Genomic DNA, 24,446 nt, shown 5'->3' with positions numbered 1-24,446 from the left:
TTGAGTTGAAATGTTTTTGCCTTTGAAAAAATTCAATTGAAAAAATATCACATAAAAATAAAACAAATGTTTCTTCTGGAAGAAATTTCATGAGTTTTATTTTGTTTAATGATTTAGCTTAGTGGATAGTCATTTCTCTGTTGAATCTAGCACCAATTCTTCTCTTCAGTGCCAGTAGCTTTATGATTTGTCTCTTCGGAGTTTTTAACTATCAGTGTTATTTTATGATACTGGTAAATCTCTAACCAGAGAACTATTATTTAAGAAGATGAGAAGAGGTAGCATTAAAATGAGTGTAATTGTTTGAGATGGTGAATTTCCAGTCTGACTGTCTGCCACGAGCACATGCTTCTGTTTCACTGCTGTAACTGAATGAAACCGTGCCATAAAGTAGAGAGTACGCTTAATGAATTCTGCTGGCGATTATTTCATTGAAGAATTAAACCACAAAAGCAAATGACACAGCAAATAATTTGCATATAGATATATATTTCCTTAGAATAGGATGAAATACACTGGGAAAAAAATCTGTCGTACTAAACTATCACACTGTTTTGAATTAGGAAGAAGTGAAGTCATGGGGTTGTTTGTGTTTCAAATCGCAGAATCACAGAATCACATAGAATCAGTAAGGCTGGAAGGGACCTCTGGAGATCATCTAGTCCAACCTCCCTGCTCAGCAGAGTCACCTACAGCATGTTAGACAGGGTTGCATCCAGGCGGGCCTTGAAGATCTCCAGAGAAGGAGACTCCACAACCTCTCTGGGCAACCTGTCCCAGTGCTCCATCACTCTCACAGGGAAGAAATTCCCCCTCACGGTCAGGCGGAACTTCCTGTGCTTCAATTTCTGCCCGTTGCCTCTTGTCCTTGGTCAATGCAATTGTCAGCAGAACTATGACAAAATCCAGGTTTGTTCTGAGATTTTCAGGGGAGGAGCCAGACAAGAAAGCAAGTAGGAAATCAGACAGGTTTCAAGCACTGATTGAATTTGTTTAAAATTTAAATTCAAAGCCTCTTTGAAATATGAGATTTTTCTTGTGTCAACTAATTTCTGTGCATAAATATTTGCTCTGAATGATTTCTGTCATCTCTATTTAAAATGACTGAAGCTAGAGGTATTATTTACCTTTTCCTGCGTTCAAACAAGCAGTTTGTCTAGACGTAACAGGTGGTCACCCACTCTCTCGCTGCATTACAAAGCTTACCCTCATGCTCCTACTCTTAAATCAGAGCTTATTTGTTTTTTGTTTAAATATTTAATAGCTAGTTTTCTCTTGCCCAGTTATGGTAAAGCTAAATGCAGCTATGTAGCAGCTATGTAATCTACTAGTCATCTAGACTCTGTTATAAACAAGAGTAACAAATCCAGATGAGGAGTCCTCTTTTTGCTTCATATAATCTAAGCATCTTGTCTAGACTGTCTCTAGATACCTCCCTTTTGGGGTGATTAATGTTAGAAGAGTTAAATCTCATTCTAGGTCTTTAAATCTGGCCAACGGAATTTCATTACATATCTCTATAAAAACCAATTAGATAAACTGACTGGTGTTCGTCCTTCTAACACTGTTCCTATTCAGCACTGACTATAATTACACTTCTCATTGTGATTGTAAGAATAATGAATAATCACATCATCTTGAGCTGGGGACTCCAGCTGCTCAAAGTCCTGGAAGTAGCTGCTAGCGTACCCTGGCAGAGAAGAAACAAGAAGATACAAGCAGGCAATGATGATGACAACGTGAGCAGTTTCTTCTAAATTGTCATTAGTTTGCAGTTTGTTTTTGAGCTCTGCAGTCTCTAAAGGGTTTGCATCTTTTTTAAGGGTGTAAGATGTATTATAGTAGGTAATGCTGCAGGTCAGTTAAGTCATACTGTCATACAGCCACTGTATGACAAAAGCTTCCTTTTTTTAATTAATTTAAGAGATATTTCCTTTAAGATTGGTTCATAGTTCTAGAGATAGACAGGAGCACACAATTGCTCTTCTACTTACCATTCATCATTAATTCCATTCATAAATTTAGTAAGCTTCATTTTATGATCAATTATGGAGAATTTTTGGCTTGACTATTCCTCTCTGCCTTGCTCTGTTACTGTGAGTTTCCAGCACCCGGAGTGCTTTGAAGTATGTAGTATCAGGTATAGAGGATACCAGCTAGATGGGTGACTCTTCTGAAGTAATATGGTATAGAAAATGCATCAAGGACAAGAGCCTTGTTCTTCTGGCTGATCTTTCTAATGGTCTTTCTAATAACTTCCTCATAAATTTATTCATGGCCAGTTTATACACATTTGTTCTTGTGCCAATATTCTCCATTAACCTAAGCAGGCCCTCAATATTTCAGTTGTTTATCCTCCAAAGTGTTTGTAGAGAAAAGCCATCTGCCTTTCAGCTCTCCTCTCAGTAGACTAAACAAGTTGAGCTCTTTTGAAATCCTCTTGTAAGACAGCTTTCTGTTTTTCTGCGTGTTTTAGTCCTCCTCTGCCCTTTTCTGCTCTGAATTCCTCTTTTTGGAACAGGAGTGACCAGAACTGTGCACATTGTTTCAGTGAATGTCTGATTTTCTTACAGCAGATTAATCTACTACAGAAACTACAACTCCTTGCATTTCTCAGGTTTCTTTTTTTTCCCTAAGATTGCATAATATTAGTAACTAATAGTCATTTTGTAATAGGCCAGTATACATAGATATTTTACTTTCTATGCCATCTTCATCCAAAATGTTGCACAAAGTATTTTAAGTACAAAGAACTCTTGCTAGACATCCATGTTACTAATTCCTGAGTATGTGACATTTTACTACTACATCAATAGCTATTAAAGCCATATAAAAAAATTCTCACTGTGAGATGATTTTTGAGTAGATGCAACCAAATCAGCAATTTTAGCTTTGCCAGAACTAATGCCCCTGATTTTATGAAGCAGCATACCAAAGTTTGTACAGAGGCATAGTATCTTTTCATTTCTGAGTTTGTTAGTCTGTGGATCCCTTTCTAGCAGTAGTATTTGAATGCTTGAGGTTACCATCCTCTTCATCTGCCTTTTCCAAGAGAGATTTCTCCTTGTCCCATATGTCCTGAGAGCATAACCATGGAGAGAATAACGTGTGTACTAGTACCAGCTACAGTCAGCAAAGGTTGTATTAATGGTATATATGATATTTTCTGAGACCCACTCATGCAATGTTCACTTTTGGAATATTTTATATTTTGGTTTAACTATAAGGACAAATAAGAGAACATGATTTCATTTTTTTCCCCTTGAGGACGTTATTAATAACAGCCAGAATTTGAATGGATCACTACGTTGCTGTGGTAGATGTTGCTTTTGTCCTGTAATGGAATGAAGAGTTGCTGTTTTTATCACACTCACAAGCTTCTAGTGAAACTTATTTTACATAATATTGACTGCAAAGACAGTTTAAATGCCAATGACTGTAACTCTTCCGAGGGAAAGCATGCATCTGCAAGGAATGCATGTTCACAGGCTCAAGAGGAGTTAGTGAGCAGAGAAACCTTTTCCACACTGATAGAGTAGAGGGATGTAAAGTCTATGTTTTCTGCAAAGAACTAAGATATTGCTTTTACTTCCTGTGTCCTCTATCACCATTCCCGGAGCAGGCTGCACTCCAGTGAGCATGGCATAGCTCCTGAATAAGTTCAGCACTCATGTGTAATGATCCTCATATAATGTATTATAAACACACTCATAGCAAAGCTGGGTTCACAGAGAAGACAGTACATTGTGGCAGATTTGTACATAGGTGCAATCTCTGGAGAATACTACAAAGAATGCTTTGTATTCTTTCTTTTAATTTAAATGCTACTAATATGATGCACACTAATTTGGTACTTCACTAAAGCTGATTGCTTCATGGTCATTTTGAACGTACATATGACATAGCAGATTAGATTTTCTGTGTGACAAATGTTTCAGATAAAAGTAAGAAAAGCAGATGTGTCTTGCAGGAGAGAAAAGGTGTAGTTTAGCAAAGAGTTGTAAGTGAAAGTAAAAGAGGGGCTGCTTACGCTCAGAGATAGTTAATTCTTTCCATTTATTCTCTGTCAGTAACTGACTGAGCTATTTTATGGACACTTGCAGACAGAAGTAGAAGGTAGTGCTGTTTTTACATTCATCACATATTGGGTGTACCTCACTCCCATCTACTTATGAAATTACTGTGGGTGGAAGCAGTATTCATCACTCCTGTTTGGCTAGCTGCTAATTTTTATGTTTTGCCTCCATTACTTGTTAAGTAATTCCTTTCATATATTTGTGTGGATTTAAATAAATACATCATAATAAAAATTCTCTAAGCATTTACATGATCACAAAAGTTGAAAAGATTTTAGGACATATTCTTAATTGTTAGTTTGCCTTTTAACATAAATCTTTTTAACATAAACAAGACTGGCACTTAAATTATTAAATCTGAGAAAGTGTAGAAGGGATACTGCATACATATTTAGTACTTAATACTTTAAATGATACTGGCTTAATGACATATGTGATTAAAAAAAAAATCCTTTTGTCAGGTTCAAACTAAAACAGGAGGGCTCTTGTATAAAGTGAAGCCAGTGCAGTATATTGACAAAAATTAACATCTTTAAACAATGAAACTGCAGATCACAGCTTTATACTGAAATATGTTGGTCATTATGTACCCTTAGTAAGTACTGCTGCTGGGAAAAAAGCAGATTTTAGCATTCAGCTTCTCAAATGCATCAAAGCCTTCTTTGAAAATATAACTTTCTGGAACTTCTTCTTTCCTAATTAATGAGCTCTGTTCATGCTCGTCCTTAGAGGTCGTGGACTTGATTCTCCACTGTCAGGCTCTTGCTTGTCATTTACCCCTATCCAAGAGCCATATGTACTAAATGCACTGTAAGTAATGCAGTAAAAGGCAAGTAAGAATCAAATGCCAAGAGTGAAAAGGATCAATCAACTACATATCTGTCTTTATTTTGAGTTCTCTGTATGCTATCTCTAATATAACATAAATGTTGATAGTTTGAAATGCAGCAGTATATCAGCCAAACTTGTTCCTTATAAATTAGATCTGTCCTGAGTGACCATCAAAAACAACAAAAATCTTGTCTATTTTTGATTTCTCACTCTGAGTGAAATGAGCCACTACCTCAGGCCCAGGCTGCAGCTACACAGACAATGCTAAAGTTCATTCCCTGTATTACCAATATAGATATTAGGAAATAATGAGTTGGAAATCCTAGAAGCAAAATTGAAGGGGTTAATGTTCTCTCTTCCAGGGGACTTTCCATAAGAACTTGCTAATAGCAAAAGACATTTTGTCAGGCAGGATAGATTAGGGTGTGCACTGGGGTGGAAGGATTCAAGTGCTATTTCATCTATCTTTCTCTCTTGCTCCTCCTGTTTGAACCATGAGGAGCTTCTTGTCTGAATGGATTGGAATGGCTATCTCTGCATTTCAGATAAGCCTAAGACTCATGTAAAATCTGCTGTTGCTAATTAGTCAAGATGTAATTAGTCCAAAGAAATTAATTGTACATAAATAATATGGACTTTCAGCTTCATGGCTCAAAAGATAAATTCAGGGCCTTTTCAGCATTGTCTGTCTTAAAAATAAAATGGCAGAGAAGGATTATTAAGGAATCTCTTCAAATTCTCATTACCCTTGTAATGAAGATTTAACACCTTGCCCAGAAGACATGGCTGATCTCTGCTGAAAAAGGTCCTTTATCACATCAGTGTATCCCCAGTTGCTCACATCAGAGGTGAAGCTAATAGTGACTTTAAAGATGCAGCTTATGTGTCTCCCCACTGAAAATAAAGCACTGTAAGTACATTCCATGCACAGCAGTAGGTGGTTGATTAAGAGTTCTCCTTCATTAATTAGACTTCAACTGAGCCATCTCTTGAGTGTGTACCGCAGGCTGCTCTGACCTACCTGGAGCTGTTAAAGTAATTAAAGTTCATTTCAGGATTACATATGTCAAGGACTGCACATAGCAAGTTGAAGTCTGACTTCATTTCCTGTATAGCTGCCTGATATCATTATGGCTATTCATTAATTCAATTTTGCAGTAGCATCCTCAGGCCCAAGTCTGAGTGTTGAGACTGTGTTACTGTGGCTGCAAAGGCGTAGTAGAATGTATTCTGTGCCCTCATTACAAATGGCTAGGGAAACCTCTTCCAAGTCCTCAAAGATACTGTGGATTTATACTATGTTTGACTGAAACTTACCTTTTTCATCCTTCTTTCCTGGTATTTTTTATTATGTTCTTTGATGAGACAAGCAAGACTTCCATTAATATGTCAACCACCTTGGATAGTCTTACATGCAATGGTCAGAGGGTAGAGTCTATGGAAAATGTCATAGGATAAGAATAACACCATTTCAACACTAACCTCACACAGCTGCAAGGGAGTGCACACACGATAAAGAATCAGACTCAGAAAAGTGGGTACATGTATCTCATTTCTTCAGGACAGTAGGTTCTATGTTTTGCATTATAGGTTTTGTTTAATGTTCAAAATTGGTTGTTGGTTATTGCCTACAATGGTTTCTGGATTTTGCTTTGAGAATATACACATTTATGTCATCCTTGTGGATTCTTCTGAGGCCTCAGAGTATGAGAGTTGATCTGCTAAGAAATTCTTTCATCTTTATGTACAATTTTGATGATTCACCGTCGCTTCACTTTCATCACTACAGCAGAATAGCTTAGTCTGTGAAACATTTGGAGAAATAGCATCGACATTTTGAACTGAAACTCAGCAGAGAAACATGAAGAGCTTTCGGATGGTGTTTTCCCAGTCTGTGTCACTCAGTTAAGTTGTTACATTCTTAGTTTTTTAGCTAAGGCTGAAGACTTAGTAACCAATCGTGAGGCACCGTTATGTTCAGATCATTGTGTTTATGGTTGACCTGACAGGAAAAGCCTTGTTCTTCAGCTATTAGTAGAAAGAATGTTACTACTATTATTTTTTATGTGGCTGTAGCTGTTTGAGAATTCAGAGTCAGGGTGAAATTCATGGAACATGAGCACTGCCCTATCTTTGAACAGTCAGAGGGCCACATCATAGCTAGGAAAGGCTCATTGAGAAGTTTTCTTTTGTATCACTGTCCCTCACCCCTTCTCCCAGGGTCACTCCAGCCAGATGTTCATCTAGCAGCTGCTATTGTTATACAACTATAATGTAGTAGAGACTGTTTAATATAAAATAATATGTAGCAATATATCATTTGCAGACCTGTAAAATAATCTCATGCTTCTGGATTTCATATCAGAATCTCCAATTTTCCTATAGACGGCCATGCCTATAATATTTATTAATTTTAAAAATATCTCTCAGCTTTCCAGATGTTCTTAATGTACAACACTGCAGTGAAATAACTGGAATAGCTTGTTCAGAGTTATTTATATTTTATTTTAAATGGTCTAGAACAGTTCTCTAATCTGAGTTATTGGCAGAGTCTGGTACTAACTGTTAAAAATCTCATTCTACTCTCTTCCCTCAAGTTAGAGAGTGATTCTTCCACAAGGGCTCTCTTTCTCTATAGGCATCTAGATCATCTGCAGAATAAGATACTATAAAGGGATCAAAATCTTGTGAAACATCTATAAAGCAATTTTTTTTGTATATTTAATACAGCATCCCTCTATTGTGTGATCAGAAACATTTGGCTTCAGTAAAAGTAATGGGCAGCGCTTACAGGAACTGGGAGCTGAAGTTCTTAATGAACAATTTCCCCATTTTTTTCTTGCAGTATTACTGAAAGCTGCAGGCATCTAGGCAAGCTGCATCTTTTCTATTCTCTTGTTTCTTATTCAAGGGGAGGGCATTCTGCAAGTAATGAAGGATGAAACCTCAGAAAGTGTTAAATGAATCTCTGAATTATAGTCTTTTGTTTCTGATAATTTTATATTTTACCTTAGTGGCAGGGACTATGGCTAAATAAAACTAAGAGGGGAGGAAATAAATTAAGTCAATTGACTAACTTTTCCATCCTGGTCTTTGAGGAGTAGTCATGTTGTCTCTCTTATCTTCATTTTTTTTTCCTTGCCTCCTCTCTCTCTCTGTAATTATTCTCCAAATTTGATGCTTTACAATATTTTTCCCAACTACTTGTTTTTGTAGTTAGCCTAGTAATTTACAAAGTTTTGAAGATAATATTTTTGTTCTACTTAATTATTATTTATTTTCTAAGCAATGGAGGTATTAGTAGGTGACACTTTTCTGGTGACAACCTGGATGGACACAGGGGAAAATCATTTCACCTGAATGGGCTGAATTACACACGTTGACGGTCTGACATAAGTGTCCTAACTGATTTGTATCATGAAACATAAAAAATACTATTAGCATTCAATGATTTTGAGGGGAATAAATGACTGTCCTAAGTTATTAAGCAGTTGGTTATAAAAACTGTAAGAGTGCATATAATTTGTCTTAAGATGAACTAGTTATCTGTAAGACTAAAAGGAGCTTAACTTATTTGTTCATAATTCAAACATGGTTAACATGAATATGCAGAAATATTTCTTTAGATAACGGAAATATAACAACATATGAAGAGACAGCAGAATAGTAGGATTTGCCAATACTTGCTTTGTAAGAATAACTTCTTTGCAGGTTTGAGGTGAGCCAGGACCAAACGATTCTAGAGCATCCAATGGTGTGCCTCTTGCCACATGAGAGTAGTGTCTGTGCAGGGATGCAAGATTTTTTCTGTTTCTTTCTTTTCAATCAAGTAGGTTCCTTAGTAACAAGAAAGAAGGCAGTTTTGGTTAAAAGCATATCTAGCTCAACAGAAAATACAGCAAATGCATAAAACGGAAATTACACAATTGAGAGGAATCAAAAAATGATTGTGGTGGGTAATTACCATCAGATTGCAATGTTTCTACATGGATTCACAGGGCATGGTATGAGCCCAACTGCAATTTGATATTTGTAAAAAATCCTCACTCCAAATTAAAAAAAAATTACTTACAAATGACAGTTTTGTGTAGAATGCTGAAGAAGAAGAGGAATAAAGGGATCAAATATTCTCAGTTGCTGAATGGAATTGGTCTTCAGCTCAGCCAGACCTATCAGCCGAAATTGTGCTGTTTTTTCTTTAAAGTGATCATGTCAGAAGATACTGCTGGCTCCATTCTCTAAAGCTAGAGTTCAACAGTCTGCAAATTACTAAACTTGAGCAGAGTTACTCTGTAATCAGAGAAAACTCAAATCTATTGGGTAAAATAGATTAAATAAATCTTCTCTTTGCCCACCATGTCCTGGTGGGGCTACTACATTCCTCCAAGCTTGTTCTAATGCCCCTGAATTGCAACAAACCCCACTCCAGCCTCTTTTTGTCTTTAGTGAAGTCTTCCATCTGTCGTTTCTGAAACTAAAATAAAGATTTGTTTTCTGGGATACCCTGCTCTTTTCAGGGTTCTCCCAAGTGTTACTGAGGATGCAGATAGATATTTGCTGCTCCTGCCATTCATCGCTTCCTTTCCCTCTGGAGTGGCTCAGTTAACTCAGCATGAAGCTGTGGGGTAAAGGTAAATATGCAATAGCACATGATAAGCCGTGACAACCAACTCAGTTCTACTTTCTCTCACATGCTCAGATAAAAAAACTTTCAGATAAAAATTAAATTTCTTATATGTGAGATTTTATATTATAAATTTAAGGATAGAATAACAAACTATAGTTACTGAATAGAAATTACACTAAAAAATTTGGTGATTATTGAAAAACGTTCTGGTGTTATGGTGAGAAAACAACTTAATATAAGATCCCTCAAATTAATACCGTTTGTGAACGTGTAAAGAAAGAAATTAAAGTCATATCAATTACGTATTCTTGCAATCTTAGGAGGACATTCAACCTCATGAGGTTCAGTAAGGGCAAGTGCAGGGTCCTGCACCTAGGGAGAAATAACCCTAGGCACCAGTACAAGCTGGGGGCTGACCTTCTGGAGAGCAGCTCTGCAGAGAAGGGCCTGGGAGTGCTGGTGGATGACAAGCTGACCATGAGCCACCAATGTGCCCTTGTGGCCAGGAAGGCCAATGGTCTCCTGGGCTGCATTGGGAAGAGTGTTGCCATCAGGTCGAGAGAGGTGATCCTGCCCCTCTACTCAGCCCCGGGGAGACCTCATCTCAAGTACTGCATCAAGTACTGGGCTCCCAAGGACAAGAGAAACATGGAGCTACTGGAGAGAGTCCAGTGTAGGTCTACAAAGATGATCAGAGGGCTGCAGCATCTGCCCTACGAGGAAAGGCTGCGAGAGCTGGGCCTCTTCAGCCTGGGGAAGAGAAGACTGAGGGGGGATCTTATCAGTGTGTATAAGTACCTGAAGGGAGGGTGTCAGGGGGACGGGGCCAAACTGTTTTCAGTTGTCCCGTGGGACAGGACAAGAGGCAATGGGCAGAAATTGAAGCACAGGAAGTTCCGCCTGACCGTGAGGGGGAATTTCTTCCCTGTGAGAGTGACGGAGCACTGGACCAGGTTGCCCAGAAAGGTTGAGGAGTCTCCTTCTCTGGAGATCTTCAAGGCCCGCTTGGATGCAACCCTGTCTAACATGCTCTAGGTAGCTGTGCTGAGCAGGGGGGTTGGACTACATGATCTCTAGAGGTCCCTTCCAACCTTACTGATTCTATGATTCTGTGACTGAAAGTAGATTATTACTTTCACTTCTTTGTGATGCTCCTTTTTAAAAGAGTGTTGAAAAGTTATGGCTCTCATAAACCACCCCACACACAAATAACTAAAAAGTTGATAAAAGTCATTCAAGCGAGACACTTAGATTGAGGTTCATCTTATCAAGTAGGATGCCTGAGTTTATGTGTCAATATGTAGCTATACCACTAAGATCCCTTCACACTAGTTGTGATTTAGGGTGCTTAAATTTCAGTGCATACTGTTGTTTGAGACTGTCTGGAGTACCCAGAAGAGCTGCATGGAGCACTTGGAACCACCACATGCCTTCAGGAGATCTTTCTTCTCATGAAGCTGGAGACTTGGGTTTCCAAGTGCTCTGCACTCTGGTGGAGAAAGGCACAATACCAGTAGCTGAAAGTTAAAAATGGACAAATTCAAATAAGAAATGGTACACATTGGACTGATGAATGTGATTAACTGTTATAATAAAATATCAAAGATTGTGCCAAACTGCTTGTATTTTAGTTACCTCAAATCAAGAATGGATTTGGTACTGTCTCTGGAAGATATAGGTTCAGCTGGTTGTGTGATACATGCTCAGTGGTAAGGAGGGGTAAGGTTCCAGACCAAGGACTATTTATTCAGTTTGCTCTTCAACAATAAAATATATGTACATTCTCCAGCTCAGGATCAGGCATGCTAGTTCATTTCACTCCTTCTTCCCTTTCCATTTTGTAGCACCATATCCCTTCTAGTCCTTTGTGACAAGTGACTGAGTTTACTAAAAGAGGAGAATGTCTCTCACTTTTTTCTCTATTTTTGCCTAGTCTTTTCAGAGCACCCCAGAGCTTTCTGTTCCAAGCTGGAAGCTGAGGGGGACGTACAAATCTAGATTTCCAGCTTCTTGGGTAAATGTTCTAGTTTATCTAGTTTATCTATTTATATATCTAGTCTATCAGTATACAAAAGGTGAGGGTGTGCTAGCTAATTATTTCAGAAAAGATTCAGCTTGGATCTTTCATGTAGCAGTCTGTAGAAGATGGATTGACTGTCTGGCTTCCAAATAATTATGATTACCACACATTTTCTGTGGTTTCCTGTAATACAGGTGTATCAATATGTCATTGATTGGAGCCTCCCACTGAAAGCTACAAAATCTCTGTGCCTTTCTATAAAAGAGAAATCCTTTAATTACTGTGTGGCTGAATGTGGCTTTGTAATGCTAATGTTCTTTTAACATTTCTCAGTGTAATAATTCTGTCCTTCCTCCTCTCTCTACAAAAAAGTCCACTCATAAACAAAACTCAGATATATATATACTTTACTCCAAAAGTAGAGTGTCAAACTTCCAAAAATCAAGCATTCTGTCAAGCAAAGAAATCTCTCAGACTTATTTATCTATCTTATTCATATCTGTTATGATGCTAATTCACAAATGCATGTTCACCTATTATTTTTTCATAGGATTGTTGCTAAATTTAGTACCTATATAGTCAGTGCTCCATGAATGAGCAGTATTTAAATATTTAAATGTATGTGTATTGCAGTACTGTTAACTCTTCCAAATGTACTGAGGAAAAAAAAATGATTCTTGCTGACTAAAAATGCCTACTGGTCAGTCAAAATTAAATTGGTTAGAGTGGATTTGTATAAAATAGTGGGTGCCTAATGGTATAGTGCTTCCAGTGTTTCCCCAACTTTTAGGTAATTAATTCTATTTTCATCTGAATATTCTTGTGCTGCTCCAGGTGATGCTGTGTCCCATAAGTCAAGAAGGGAAAGTAGCTTTCTAGAGAGGGATTTTTGCTCCAGCTAGTGCTTCTCCCTGATTTGAGGTTGAATCCAGTAAAGGCCACAAACATGTGATGAAACTGGTAATATTTAAAAAGCAATGTTCACTATTCTATAATGAACTACTAAATTGTGCAGACTTACAGGATAATCTATCTCCCTAGCAAGTATAATAGGAATAACATCTGGTATTAACTTAGTTCAAATATCTACACAATTCTGCAGATTTAGGATGGTCAGTTACACCAAACAAAACACCAGAGCCTGTTAATACTTATTTCACTGTATACTTTTGTTAAAACCAAAATTAAAAAAAAAAAAAGTAGGAAAGGGAAGGAGTCAACAGTTTGTAAAACCCAACCATCATACTCACTTGAATACTAACTGATCCAGAAAATTAGATTACACAGTCACTTTGATATATGTATATATGTACGTGTTCCTAGGTCAATGAAGTGTCTATACTGTGCTGATATACTCTATTCTATTGTATGTATAATTGTCTATGATGAGAAATTGAGAGCATTTTTGATTGTTTCCATTGTCAAATATAAAAATACTAAGCTTTTGAGGTGAAGTAAACAGAAAGAATAGAATAATGTGACATGGTTGGAACTGGTAATTCAAATGTAGTGCTTTGCTTTTTAACATAATTTTTCAAGAAAAGGGGATGTAATTATTACAAGAAAACAGGAAAACTAAAGATAGACAGATGAGGGAAAAAAAGATCTCTTTCTCTTCCTTAATCATATATTTCCCTGCTTTGGCATCCCAGATTGTCAATTCAGAAACTCATTTTACTCTCACAGAAGGTATAACAGGGCAATGAGTCACATTTCTTTTGCTTCCCATAGTATTATAGGAAGATGGACAAGGCAGCCAGCTCTAGTTACTGAAGTTCATTTTGTTTCATTTTTAGTTCTTAGGATTGTTTTGTGTATTTTGAACTTGCATTTCATTCTATAATTTTTTATCCTGTCTTTGTGACTCCTCCGTGAACTTCTGGTCTCAATAAAGGGCTCCGAAAATTTGCGCTTCCAATGTGCTTGTCACTGTTTATGAACCTTGCTTCTCCCTTTTTCATAACTGTGTTTTACTCACAGATGTGGAAAAGAATGGGAAGGAAATCGTTGCCACCTAAGTGCTAAGCCTCTTCAATGGCCAGCTCCCAGTCTCCTTTCAAGTGGTAGGTCCGGTAAAAATAAATAAATGACATTCAAGTCGTTCTCTGAGTGTTTCCTTTTGCTTATTTGTCTGATTGGTCTGATTTTTCAGATATTTGGATTGGATTGGGTGTTGGTTTCCTGCTGATTGACATTACAATTGCTGCCCTCTGTTTCCTTTCAAAGAAGAAAACACCAGAAACGTAAGTGAAACTTTTAATTGTGTGCAAAAGCAGACACAAATGTGGCATAGAGTAATGGCTAACTGCCCAGTCTCTTCAGTTTCAACTTGTAAATCTCCCCACAGTCTATTTGCCTTCATATGCAACACTAAACATGAAACCTAGTTTTGCAACAAAAGTTGACCTTTGAAGACTTCAGTCTGGAAATGATGAGTTATGTCTTGATTTCTTAGAATGTTTTGATTGCAACATGGAGTGATTATTCTTAAATTTTAGAGTTCATTCATCTTAACGGCAGTAGCTCTCCTGTTTGAGCAACATGGTTAAATGTGAAAAAAAAAATAGGAAGTATTTTTGGTTTCTTAAAACCTGAGGCTAAATTAGTTTCTTACATGCACATTTGCAGCTCCTCCTGAAGCTACCGAGTACCACATGCACCTAGGAGAACATTTTTGCCCTAAATATTTCAATATTTACACACATCAGAGAACTTTCCCTTCCCTTGTGATAACTGTATGGAATAAGAGTGTTTTACTTTAAAAGATTAGTTTATTTATAGAAAGCTTCAGTAAATAAGAAAACACTAGAAACAGAGACTGCTAAATTATGTGACCTTTTACATAGATCACAGTGTTTGCCCCCTCTCCTTCAGTAACTGCAGACACACTCACAATTTGTCTTTATGTTTTATTTTTGTATTAGTCATCTTAATCAGAGGTTCTTTACATGTGTCACCTTATTTCTTCCTTCCACTCATTTGCACTGCCTGCTCGTCTCACACACATTATGCGATATTTCTTATAGTAGAATCATTCCAGCGCGGACTCCTTGGCTTGTGATCCAAAGGAAGTGCCTTACTGGTGGTGAATGTGTGTTCAAGATGGTGAATGTTTTTCCAAATCCACATTTTTTCAACCCAGTACTATGCTTGCTATTAGTACTGTGCAAATAACAATTAGTGCTGTTACTTGACAGAAACAAATTGGTGCTGATTTATTTCAAAACTTATTTCACGTGCTTTTGATAATATTAGTAGAAGTAGTAGAGAGATTTCTTTATCCAATTACTCAGTTTCAGCTTTTTCAAAAGATATTCCTCTGACTCACAATTCATTGTTTCATAGATCTCATATTTCTTAGCCCTTGTCAACCCCCAGATAATTTCTGCTTTCTCTCCTCTCCCTAAAATGAGGATTTTTCTAGTATTTTGGTATTTTGCTGTTTCTTATTTTCCTCTAATACTTGTACTTCTTCCTCTGTCTTCTGTGTTATTCTGTTCCATCTCCACCACCAGCTACCTACCAGTGTGTCTCTTCCTCCACTTTGATAATTCCTACTGTGCATTGCCTTGTCCATTTTCATGTCATCAGATTTTGCTCACCTTTCTATTTTTTTTCCAGAATTCAGCTCCAAAGCTGTCTCTTTTCCTTTAAGCTCATGCATGACTATAGACCTTTCTCTCTTCAGCAATGTTGTTATCTCCCAGTCTAGCTACTAAACTGCGCAGGCTCCTGGCCCAACGCTGTTGCTGCTGACACCTCTCCTAACACAACATACTCCCCCTGGTAGACAGAGTTGTCTAGTGGACACAGAAGCGAACTGTTGAAGCAGGAACACTTAGTGGTTGTGCTACAGTTAATTGAGTGCATAGCTTCACCTGCTTCCTTTATGACTGTTTCCTCTTCTGTTAAGTGGGAATAATAGCATTTCCTTATGGTACTTCACAGGGGCTCTGAGACTTAATTCATTCCCTTTTATAGAACTTACTTTCTGAGGTTGACACATGAGAAGGCACCTCAGAAGTGCAAGATAAGTTGTATTGTAAGAGCTGCTTGAAATTTTTTGTAATTTCAATTACAATTTTTGCAAAAAAGTCTAAATTTTTCTCAAAACAATTTCATTCATGCTTTAATAAATAAATAATTATTTTTTATACTACTTCTCTTGAGCACCAAACATCTCCTTTTACCTTTTTCTTACCTAAGTATTTGCTTAAGGGTTACTGCACTGACATCCATTTCTCTTCCACTTTCATATCAGCATTCAAGGAATATTTTTCCTTTCATGTAATTATACATGCTAAAAAAAACCAATGGAGTCTCTATTTCCACATGGGAAAGGTACTACTCTGCACTATGCCAAACACTTAAGTATGCCCTTGATATGAAGAAAAAAAAAAAAAAAAAAAGGATTAATGAGACTCTTATTGTCACTAGGAAAATACATTAGCTAGGGGAATACATCAGCCCTGACATGACGAGAACCTCAGTTGTGAAGAAAAGGGTTATATAGTTTACTCAGCAGAGCTCATTCTGGTCTTGATTTTTCAATATAGCTGCCAAAAAAATATAAGTTATGATGATGGAGATTTTTGTGATTCCAAGTTTTATCTGTTAGGAGCTGGAGTAAGAATATCAAGTCATTTTACCTGTGGTACAGAAAAATATTTTTCAAACACATTTTCATGGTGTTTAGTCACTGTTGACTTAACATGTTTGTTCAAGTGCATTTTATAGGCATCTTACCAAGAAAGCATCTACCTACTAAATCATAGTTTCTAATGAAATCTCAAACTTTAATTTTGAGAACATATACTCATCAGGCCAGTTTGTCTTTCCCTCCCCAGCTACACAGTGCCTAGCATGACTTGCTAAATGAAAATCATAACTGGAAACATAATAGTAAATGAATGCAAGTTATTCCTTAACCGCTTAATCAGTTAATCAGGAGTGACTAGACAAAATGCAGTCAATGTTATAATACTGCAGTCTGGATCTTCAAGATAAGGCTTTGGAATAAGGAATGACTTGTGTTTGTGTAAGTCTGTAAAATGTACAATGTGACAGCACCACACAGAGGCATGAGATTTTAATCCTGCTTTTTTTAAAGGGGATTTGATGAACTAGAGGCATTTAATTGTGCACATAATACTTCCCTGCAACTCATTTTCACTTTAAAGGTTTGTGTCACCTCTTAGCTTTCCTAAGTCATGTTATTTTCTTGAAGGCATTAGGCACTAGAGGAACTCCATCCCTTGAGTGTCTGCTTAGCCTTCTTTCACACAAAGGCTTTTGCACACTGCCTTTTGCTTACTACCCTTTGATAATTGCTATTACTAACTATTTTTAATAATTTGTATTAGATTTTGCTTTTTACTTGCTGCTATAGAATGACACGTGCAGACGTTTGCAGCTGGTCCTGCACAGGCATGCCAATACTTGTGAGTGCCAGCTCCCAGGATATTTTACAGTGGAGTGCCTGGTCCATCATACCTCAATGGAAATAGCATAAGAATGTACACAGGAGCTAGGGGAAAGTTTCAGTTCAATATAACTGATTTTCTTCATTAGAAAACCAGGTAGCAGGCAGTAGCGAGGTAGGCTGCTGACCCCCTTTAGACACCTCCTGGCTTAGAAGTTGTGACTAGCTGTGATGAGCTGCATTTCATTCTTCTTTTTCTTCACAGGAAAGACTGGTAGTGCCTTAAATTCTCCTTCCAATTAGAAAAAATGTTCAGCTTTCCCTCACTCTCTCTCCTTCTTCTTTAGCAAAAATTTAATCTGTCAACTACACCTTTAAAATCTTCTGGCTGAATGGGAGTTACTGGAAGTCATCACACAAGTTTATTTACTAATGGACAAAAGCAGCCTGCCACATGGCTTGGCAGCAGAGTGCTTCATTACCACAATGGCATTCAGATATGCAAGCAGCTTCCCAGCTCCCGGTTGGGGATATGTGAAACTTTTGTAAAGAAACCCCAAATCAGAGGATGCTTATAAGTTTCTCACATTCCTGTTCATGCTCCAGAGATGACGTGTTCTTCTTCAAAGGGAAGGCTGCCAGCTACCTCACTCCTTCAGTGGCATCTTTTTTAGTCCTTCAGTCCTTTTTGACTGATTAGAAGCAGGATTCATTTTGGCTTCCATTTTAGTGCTGCACTCATGCTTTATTTTCTTTTCAAGAATAAAATTTTTAAAAGTGAAAAGTAGATAGTTTTTGCCCAGCTAAGGTATGTTTCTTTGCTATTGCCTCCAACACTGTCAGTGTTCCTGGATTCTCTAAGCTTATTTCTTTCCTATTCTTGATCTGTGCCATCAGCTGCAATGCTAATGTATCACAGCAGTTATCAGTCCTATCAGTCATAAAGAGCACAGAACACAAAATTTTCCAAAGGGTATGTATCAATAATGTATCTTAACACATAGGCATCAGAAAGTGAACAACTGAAGAGCTCTGAGAAAATAGCTTAAAATGATAGAAAATCATGGGAAAAATAAGATCTTCAAAGTCCATCCTTCCCCTGCCACAGGAAAGACTCCAGTCATTTATGGGTTTGCACTTAAAGACCTCTAGCAACATGGACTTGATGGCTTTCTCAGGTATTCTTGGTGTTTCAGTTAAAAAGTTAGAAAATTTTCTGTTAGAAAGTTATTCTAATAGTTAGCATGTCTTTCTGCAATTTAAATCAATTGCTTCTCGGACTACTCAGCATGGACATGAACAGACTATTCCCCTTTGCCTTGCAAAAAGCTTCTTAAATACGTCAAAGCTGTTGTCATACTCTTGTGTCCTTACAGTTTGTTTTCTTTAAGCTAAATAAGTTCAGTGCCTTCAGTCTTTCTTCATAGTTAAGGTTTTCTTAAAACTAATGTCATTCTCACTGTTGTCCCTGGGACTCTCTCCAATTAGACCACATCCTTCTGCAAGTGTGCTGTTCAGGAATGGATGGAGTTTTCCAGGGGAGGCTTTCCAAGTAGATGTGAAGGGTTGCCAGAGGTGGTTCTTGGCAGTGCCTCTGTTTCTATATCCCAGAGTAGTAAACAGAAAGACAAAAGAATGACATTTATGGAGTCATATTCAGCTTGTGAAATGGAAAGAAGACAGGTACTGCAGAAAGAGAAAAAGGTGCAGTTTTGTGAGGAGAAAAAAAAAGAACTAGGAAGTAGCAGGCTTATCTGTTGTTTGTGAGTTGTTTTCTTAGTCTACTGCTGCTGTCCAAATCCATTGCTTCTTCTGTAGAATATTTTTTAACTGGATGAAACCCAGTGCTATAGTAAGAAGTCTTTAGTTATCTCTGCTATTATTTAGGGTTTTTCTGAAATGTGTATCTCACCACCATCATATATGGGAAAGGAAGCAAGAAAACTGGAGGTGATATGCTGAAACAATAGACGAAATTGCTTGGTCTATAGACTTCAAGATCACCAACATGGAAGATGTAAAGAACTGATTAAAAAAAAATCAGTTAGGTTTCCCAGAGTGACTCAGAAGCTACAAAGCACAGCCCTAAGAAAGCTAGGCAGCATATTAACAGTCTAATCAAGCAACCAAGTGAATTGCCCCCAGTTCTTCTCAGGGATGTACAAAATAGAGCATACTTCTGCAAACCTAAGTTGGATTTAAGAGGTTTTATAAATGGTTCAGAGATGGAGATCTTGAATTGCAGATATTTTTTGAAGTAGAACCTTTAAAACATCTATAAATATTTATTTTAAGAGATTATATTCAATAGTAGTTTAATTGGAATTGACTCTTTGACTCACAAACATTTTTTAAATGAACCTAATGACAAACATTTTCCAGTACTGTATTTCCTGCGAAACTGTGTACTGTCTAAAAGATATATTTGATTTTTCATTGAAAGGTGAAGTAAAGAATTCTGAGTTGTTTCATCCAAATTGATTAAATCTAGATACATTAATTTTCTATTTAAAAGCATGATGTTACTCAACAGTCCCTTTAACCACTGGCAGGCATCTCTCCGAAGTGGTAGTGAAGAAACCTACAATGAGGCAGCAGTTTTTGCTACTACTGAATGCAAATGAGCTTAGCAAAGTTATCAACCGTGTGACCCGTTCTGCATCCCAGTACGGTTAATCCTCTCCTTTCCTGTTGTGGTATTTCTGGTTATGTTAGAAAGCCCGGTTCTCTCTGAGCTGTCTTACCCACGTGTTTGGTTCTTTTTTTTTTTTTTTTTTTTTTCTTTTTTTCCCTAAATAACCATATGCTTGACATTTTTAATCCTAATTATTCCCCACTTTGTACAATTACAATTTTCTGAACTTGACATTTAGGGTTTTTCTACACGAATAAGCTTCCTAAACATGTCCAACTGATTAATTATTTTGGACCGTAATTTTTAGGAGTGATGTGTTAACTTCTTCCATATTGTGCAGTGGTAACACATGCATAACTGCCTTCTCTTCATGAGGCCTTGTGATGGACCTTACACTTCACGGTAGCACTGAGCTATCATTCCCAATGATGGCAACATTTCAGTTATCTCAAGTAACAGCAAGCACTGCAAGAATGAGCTTCACTCAAATCACTGCAATATATGTAGTTAAACTGCCTAAATAACACTTTAAAATTGGGATGTAAACTGATGACCAGATGGCGACACACAACCTACTGAGCAACAGCGCTGTCCTCAGCACTATCTGCTTTGGTGACAGAGTCCTGGAGTGGATATGCCACTGCTATGTCAGTCCTGTGAAAGATTCTCAGGCGAAGTATATTTCTGCTTCATTTTTCAGTATTTTTAACTAATGAAGTTATTGCTTTCTTGTGTGAAATAGAGGGGTTCAGTTGGGTCATAGTTTATAACTCAACTGATCATGTTACATACTAAATTTTCCACCAACTCAATGTCATCTCTTTTTCTTCCCGAAGTTCTGTATTTTGATGGTAAAAGATAAAGAGCTTGGTTTTGCTTTCTTAAGGATAAATTTCCACTTGTGTGGGATGGGAACAGTTTTAGTAATTTCAAATACTGTTGATAATTAGCAACTAGTCATTTATATGGGAAAACTTTAGATCTAGGTAAAAATTTCCATCACAAAATATCTTAAGCTTTTGCAGAATTAATGGGGTTAACTGCATAGGTCACATGTGCTTTCAGAGAAGTAATATATGAAGAGCTCTGTCAGGAAAGTATATTTTTAACTTTCTAGTATATCTTTAACTTTCTGGTAATGGACATGAGAACCACAATTACTATAATTAGTCCTAGTCACCTATCTTAAGTAGTTAAGGCGTTGTGTCCACTCATGAATCCTTTGCATTCCAATAGGTTCAGTGCCTCTTAAAATATTCCTGCTGTTACAGCAAAAAAATATGGGGAACTTCTGACTAACTTTAAAACTATTTCTGATGATTTTGACCTAAAAATACAAGTTCTTTCCTAATTTATCAAAAAAAAAAAAAATCTTATAACAATTAAATAACTGAAATATTCTTGAGCTCAGACCTAAGACCATGTTAATTTTTGAATCGCTGGTGTAATAGTAGCAAATCATAGGAAGAATGTGATCTCATCACATTCATGCATAGTACAACACTGTAACTTCTTAGCTCATATAATGAATGTTTTGTTTAATGTATGGTATACCACCTGCACTTTATGAATAATGACTAGCTCTATACATATCCAAATGTATATTATCTTCTTAGCAGAAACAAATTAAAATGAATATTTTAATTTATCACATGACATACATAGAACAATGGTTTAACTTCATTCATTTCAGAAGAGCTAAATCAGGAATATGTTTAGCCATCCATCTTTTTTGATTGAATCTCCTTAACCTTAAACTATTTGGCTCTCTGACAATGTATGTAATACTGTGGGGTTTTTGTTATTGTTTGATTTTTTAAGGAACCTGAATGAAAACCCTATTACTTCATTTGCCAACCCATTGTACAAAGACCTTAGTCCACCTGGGAATGTAAAGGTAAGTAGCAATAGCTGCTTCTGTGCATTCCAAAAATGTGAGGCTGCACTCTTCATATACCAGTTTCTCATTGAAACAAATATTGTAATCCCTCTGTGAATATTATTTAATAAAGGAAATAAGACTTAAAAAGTATTGCATTTCCTCTAACACTCCATATAAAAGATCAGTTCCACAGTCTTCTCAATAGATAAGCAGACTTGAACATCTGAGAGCATCCTGATGGCTATAGTTAATATTGACAGGGGGCTGTCCGAGCAAAAACAGTTTTAGGTGAAGTGTTTACCCAAATATTTAGAAGAAAAAGCCCACTGGGACTTATTTTGGTTCTGAAAAAAAAAAAAAAAAAAAAAAAAAAAAAAAAAAAAAAAAGCTCTACAAAATGCATGATTCGGCACCCACGTTCCCAGTGCAGACTCACTTAACTTTAATGAAATAGTTTGTAATATTTTCCTGATATCTTAAACATGCATTGCAACTTTCATCACTAAAATTCATGTTGATACTAACAAACAGGTCTGCACCGTAGCTGCTCCACAGTCACACTTTTCCCAAATACCATTTGCTGGCCATAATTAAGAGACTGCTAGAATAATAAAGAATTTTGAGAAGAACGTATATATCTAAAAGTGAATATGTTGCAGTAAAAGATTCAAGGAAAGATTTAAATATCAAATTACAATAGTAACTAAAATTTATATTTTACATTTAAAAAGAGAAATGTGATTGATTTAAAATGCAGCTGTATCTGCTATTTTTATTTATCATTGAAAATAACACAGATGAAGCACCTTAGAGGTAAAAAGAGAAAATTAAGTTTAAAGACTCCTTCCTGCCCTCATTTTGATACTACTGTTATCAGTATTGAAAGAATTAGGCTAGGTTTGAGATGGAAAATAAAATTTCCTTATCTTTTCCCTAGTAAGCAATGTAAGATTCCACTGCAGTATTGAACAGGATTAACTATGACATGCCATTTACTTTCTATAAAAGGTTCCTTACACTTGATTTTAGAAAAATTAGATCAAATTAATTCACTTACAGGTTTGGGTTTGAGAGAGAGCTCCAAGTTGGAAATGTTCCCATCACAATCAAGTCCAATTTGCCAGGACATTTGTATTTTAGTTAAAATAGATTCCTGACAGACTTCATTTAATAGCAAGTGGAAAAACAGAAGCACAGTGACAGAGGAGATATTTTCATAGAAGAGAGCCCAAGGCTCTGTGATTGAAGTCAGTACTATATCAGATTTTCTTCTATTTTCTTTTTAAGATTGGGAAGATGTATTTTTTCACTAATTCTTCCTATAAAAGGAGAAACATGAATTATGAGTTATCCCTGAGTTTGATGAGCCTTACATCTGAACGGTGTATCAGCAATCAAAAGATACAGTAAAACATGAGGAATATTTCTAATCTCCAGCTGAATACCCTGAAGTTAGGCATTTGCGAGCATCTAAGTTTCATAAAGAAAAACAATTCTCACTGGACCGTTTCTGAGAGCTCTGCACAGTGCAGACCAAGCATTGCCACACGCTTGCCTCTATTATAGTCTCATCGCTCTGGATCCATAGAGCGTTACTCTAACAGTCAGGTGGGAGGATATTTTCTGAATGTCATTCACTGCTGAATAAAAATATTCTGAAGCAGTTGTGTGTCTTTTTATAGCCTCATGGGTATACTGCTTCGCCTGTTGTTCAAATCAGTGTTTCTCCATGGCATGAGGTATGTAATAATATGTTTCTCTTCTGGAGTAGGATATGTTTGGGGCTATTAAATAAAACGTAGTAGCAGAAGCTAGGGACTTAAAGTCAATGGTATATTGCTATTTATTAAATTAACATGTCTGTAAATCTGAGAAACAGAACCAGGGTTGGATTGACCACTGAGGAGCTCATAATAGCAATTTCATTAATATTGCCTAGTGTAGCTACTTGTTACTTCATACAATCGATCAACTTTAGCAGTAAGACAAATGCTCTAGGAAATGTCTAGAATGACAGAAGTCCTTACTTGGAGAGTTCATATTATATCTTTTCTCAAGTATTCCTCATTCAAGAAAATTAGAATCAGTAACAGACTTATGAACTTTTCAGATATATCACTGGTTTGGCATCATTTTTCCTTTAAATTGCAATACAATGTACCAAAACTCATGTCCACTACAACAGCATGCTATTGTGCACTACTGTACACTATTTTATTCTCCCAAAATAATACTATATGTGTGTTGCTTTGGAGACAAGTAAAATGAAAGTGGGAATAGATGCAGAAGAATGTTAAGTGACTTGCTGAGGTCTTGGTAGAACATAATGAGTTTAATGAAGCTATGCTAATTTTTATCAGCTGAAAATCTGATCTAAGATGTTTAGAGATTTTTTAGGTGTTTTTCAGCTTATCATGATATGTTACTTAGAAAGACTACAGACATACATACATCCATTCAAACAAATGACTTGAATGACATTTTTTAAAAATTTCATTCTATTGTTTTTCTTTCAGAATCCTTCTAATAAAGATGTGAATGCTAATTCTTTTCCAAATCCTCTCTATGGTGAGGCAGCAGAAGACCTCAAGAAATTATACAGTTTCAGGAAAATGGACATAAAATGGGATTAATATTGCTCGTGACTCTTTGCCTGAAGATTTTTTTCTAAAATGCGAAAGTATACCATGATATTGTAGCATTTGCAGTATAAATGAACATGGAATAACTCTTCTAGTAGAATAATTGTTTTTAGAATATAACATTACATTACAAATGGAATCCATATACAAGTTAAAAAATATATATTCTGTCTTATTTTTGTTGGCACAGAAATAAGTTGGTAGCTATAACTATGAATTCATTTTATGTTTGTACAGTTCAAATTTCAATAAGCTAATAAAAACCTTTAATCAAATCCAGTTTCCAGAGGTTTAAGAATCATAATTTTATG

The 24,446-nt window shown here is 36.5% G+C and overlaps 1 protein-coding gene across 1 annotated transcript in view; it reads left to right on the top strand.

The window, feature by feature from the left end:
* The window catches only part of MALRD1 (MAM and LDL receptor class A domain containing 1), a 278,695-nt gene extending 254,569 nt beyond the window's left edge, over positions 1–24,126 (top strand). The window contains exons 36-40 of the mRNA XM_062567604.1: positions 13,535–13,617; positions 13,707–13,797; positions 21,433–21,508; positions 23,176–23,232; positions 24,010–24,126. Of these exons, the coding sequence (XP_062423588.1) occupies positions 13,535–13,617; positions 13,707–13,797; positions 21,433–21,508; positions 23,176–23,232; positions 24,010–24,126 (424 nt within the window). The remainder of the gene's footprint in view (positions 1–13,534; positions 13,618–13,706; positions 13,798–21,432; positions 21,509–23,175; positions 23,233–24,009) is intronic.
* Positions 24,127–24,446: the final 320 nt, after the last annotated feature.

Source organism: Rhea pennata, chromosome 2 (assembly GCF_028389875.1).
Source record: "Rhea pennata isolate bPtePen1 chromosome 2, bPtePen1.pri, whole genome shotgun sequence".
NCBI classification, from domain to species: Eukaryota; Metazoa; Chordata; class Aves; order Rheiformes; family Rheidae; genus Rhea; species Rhea pennata.
The sequence above is the reverse complement of the archived record's forward strand: the minus strand, read 5'-3'. Positions and strand labels throughout refer to the sequence as shown.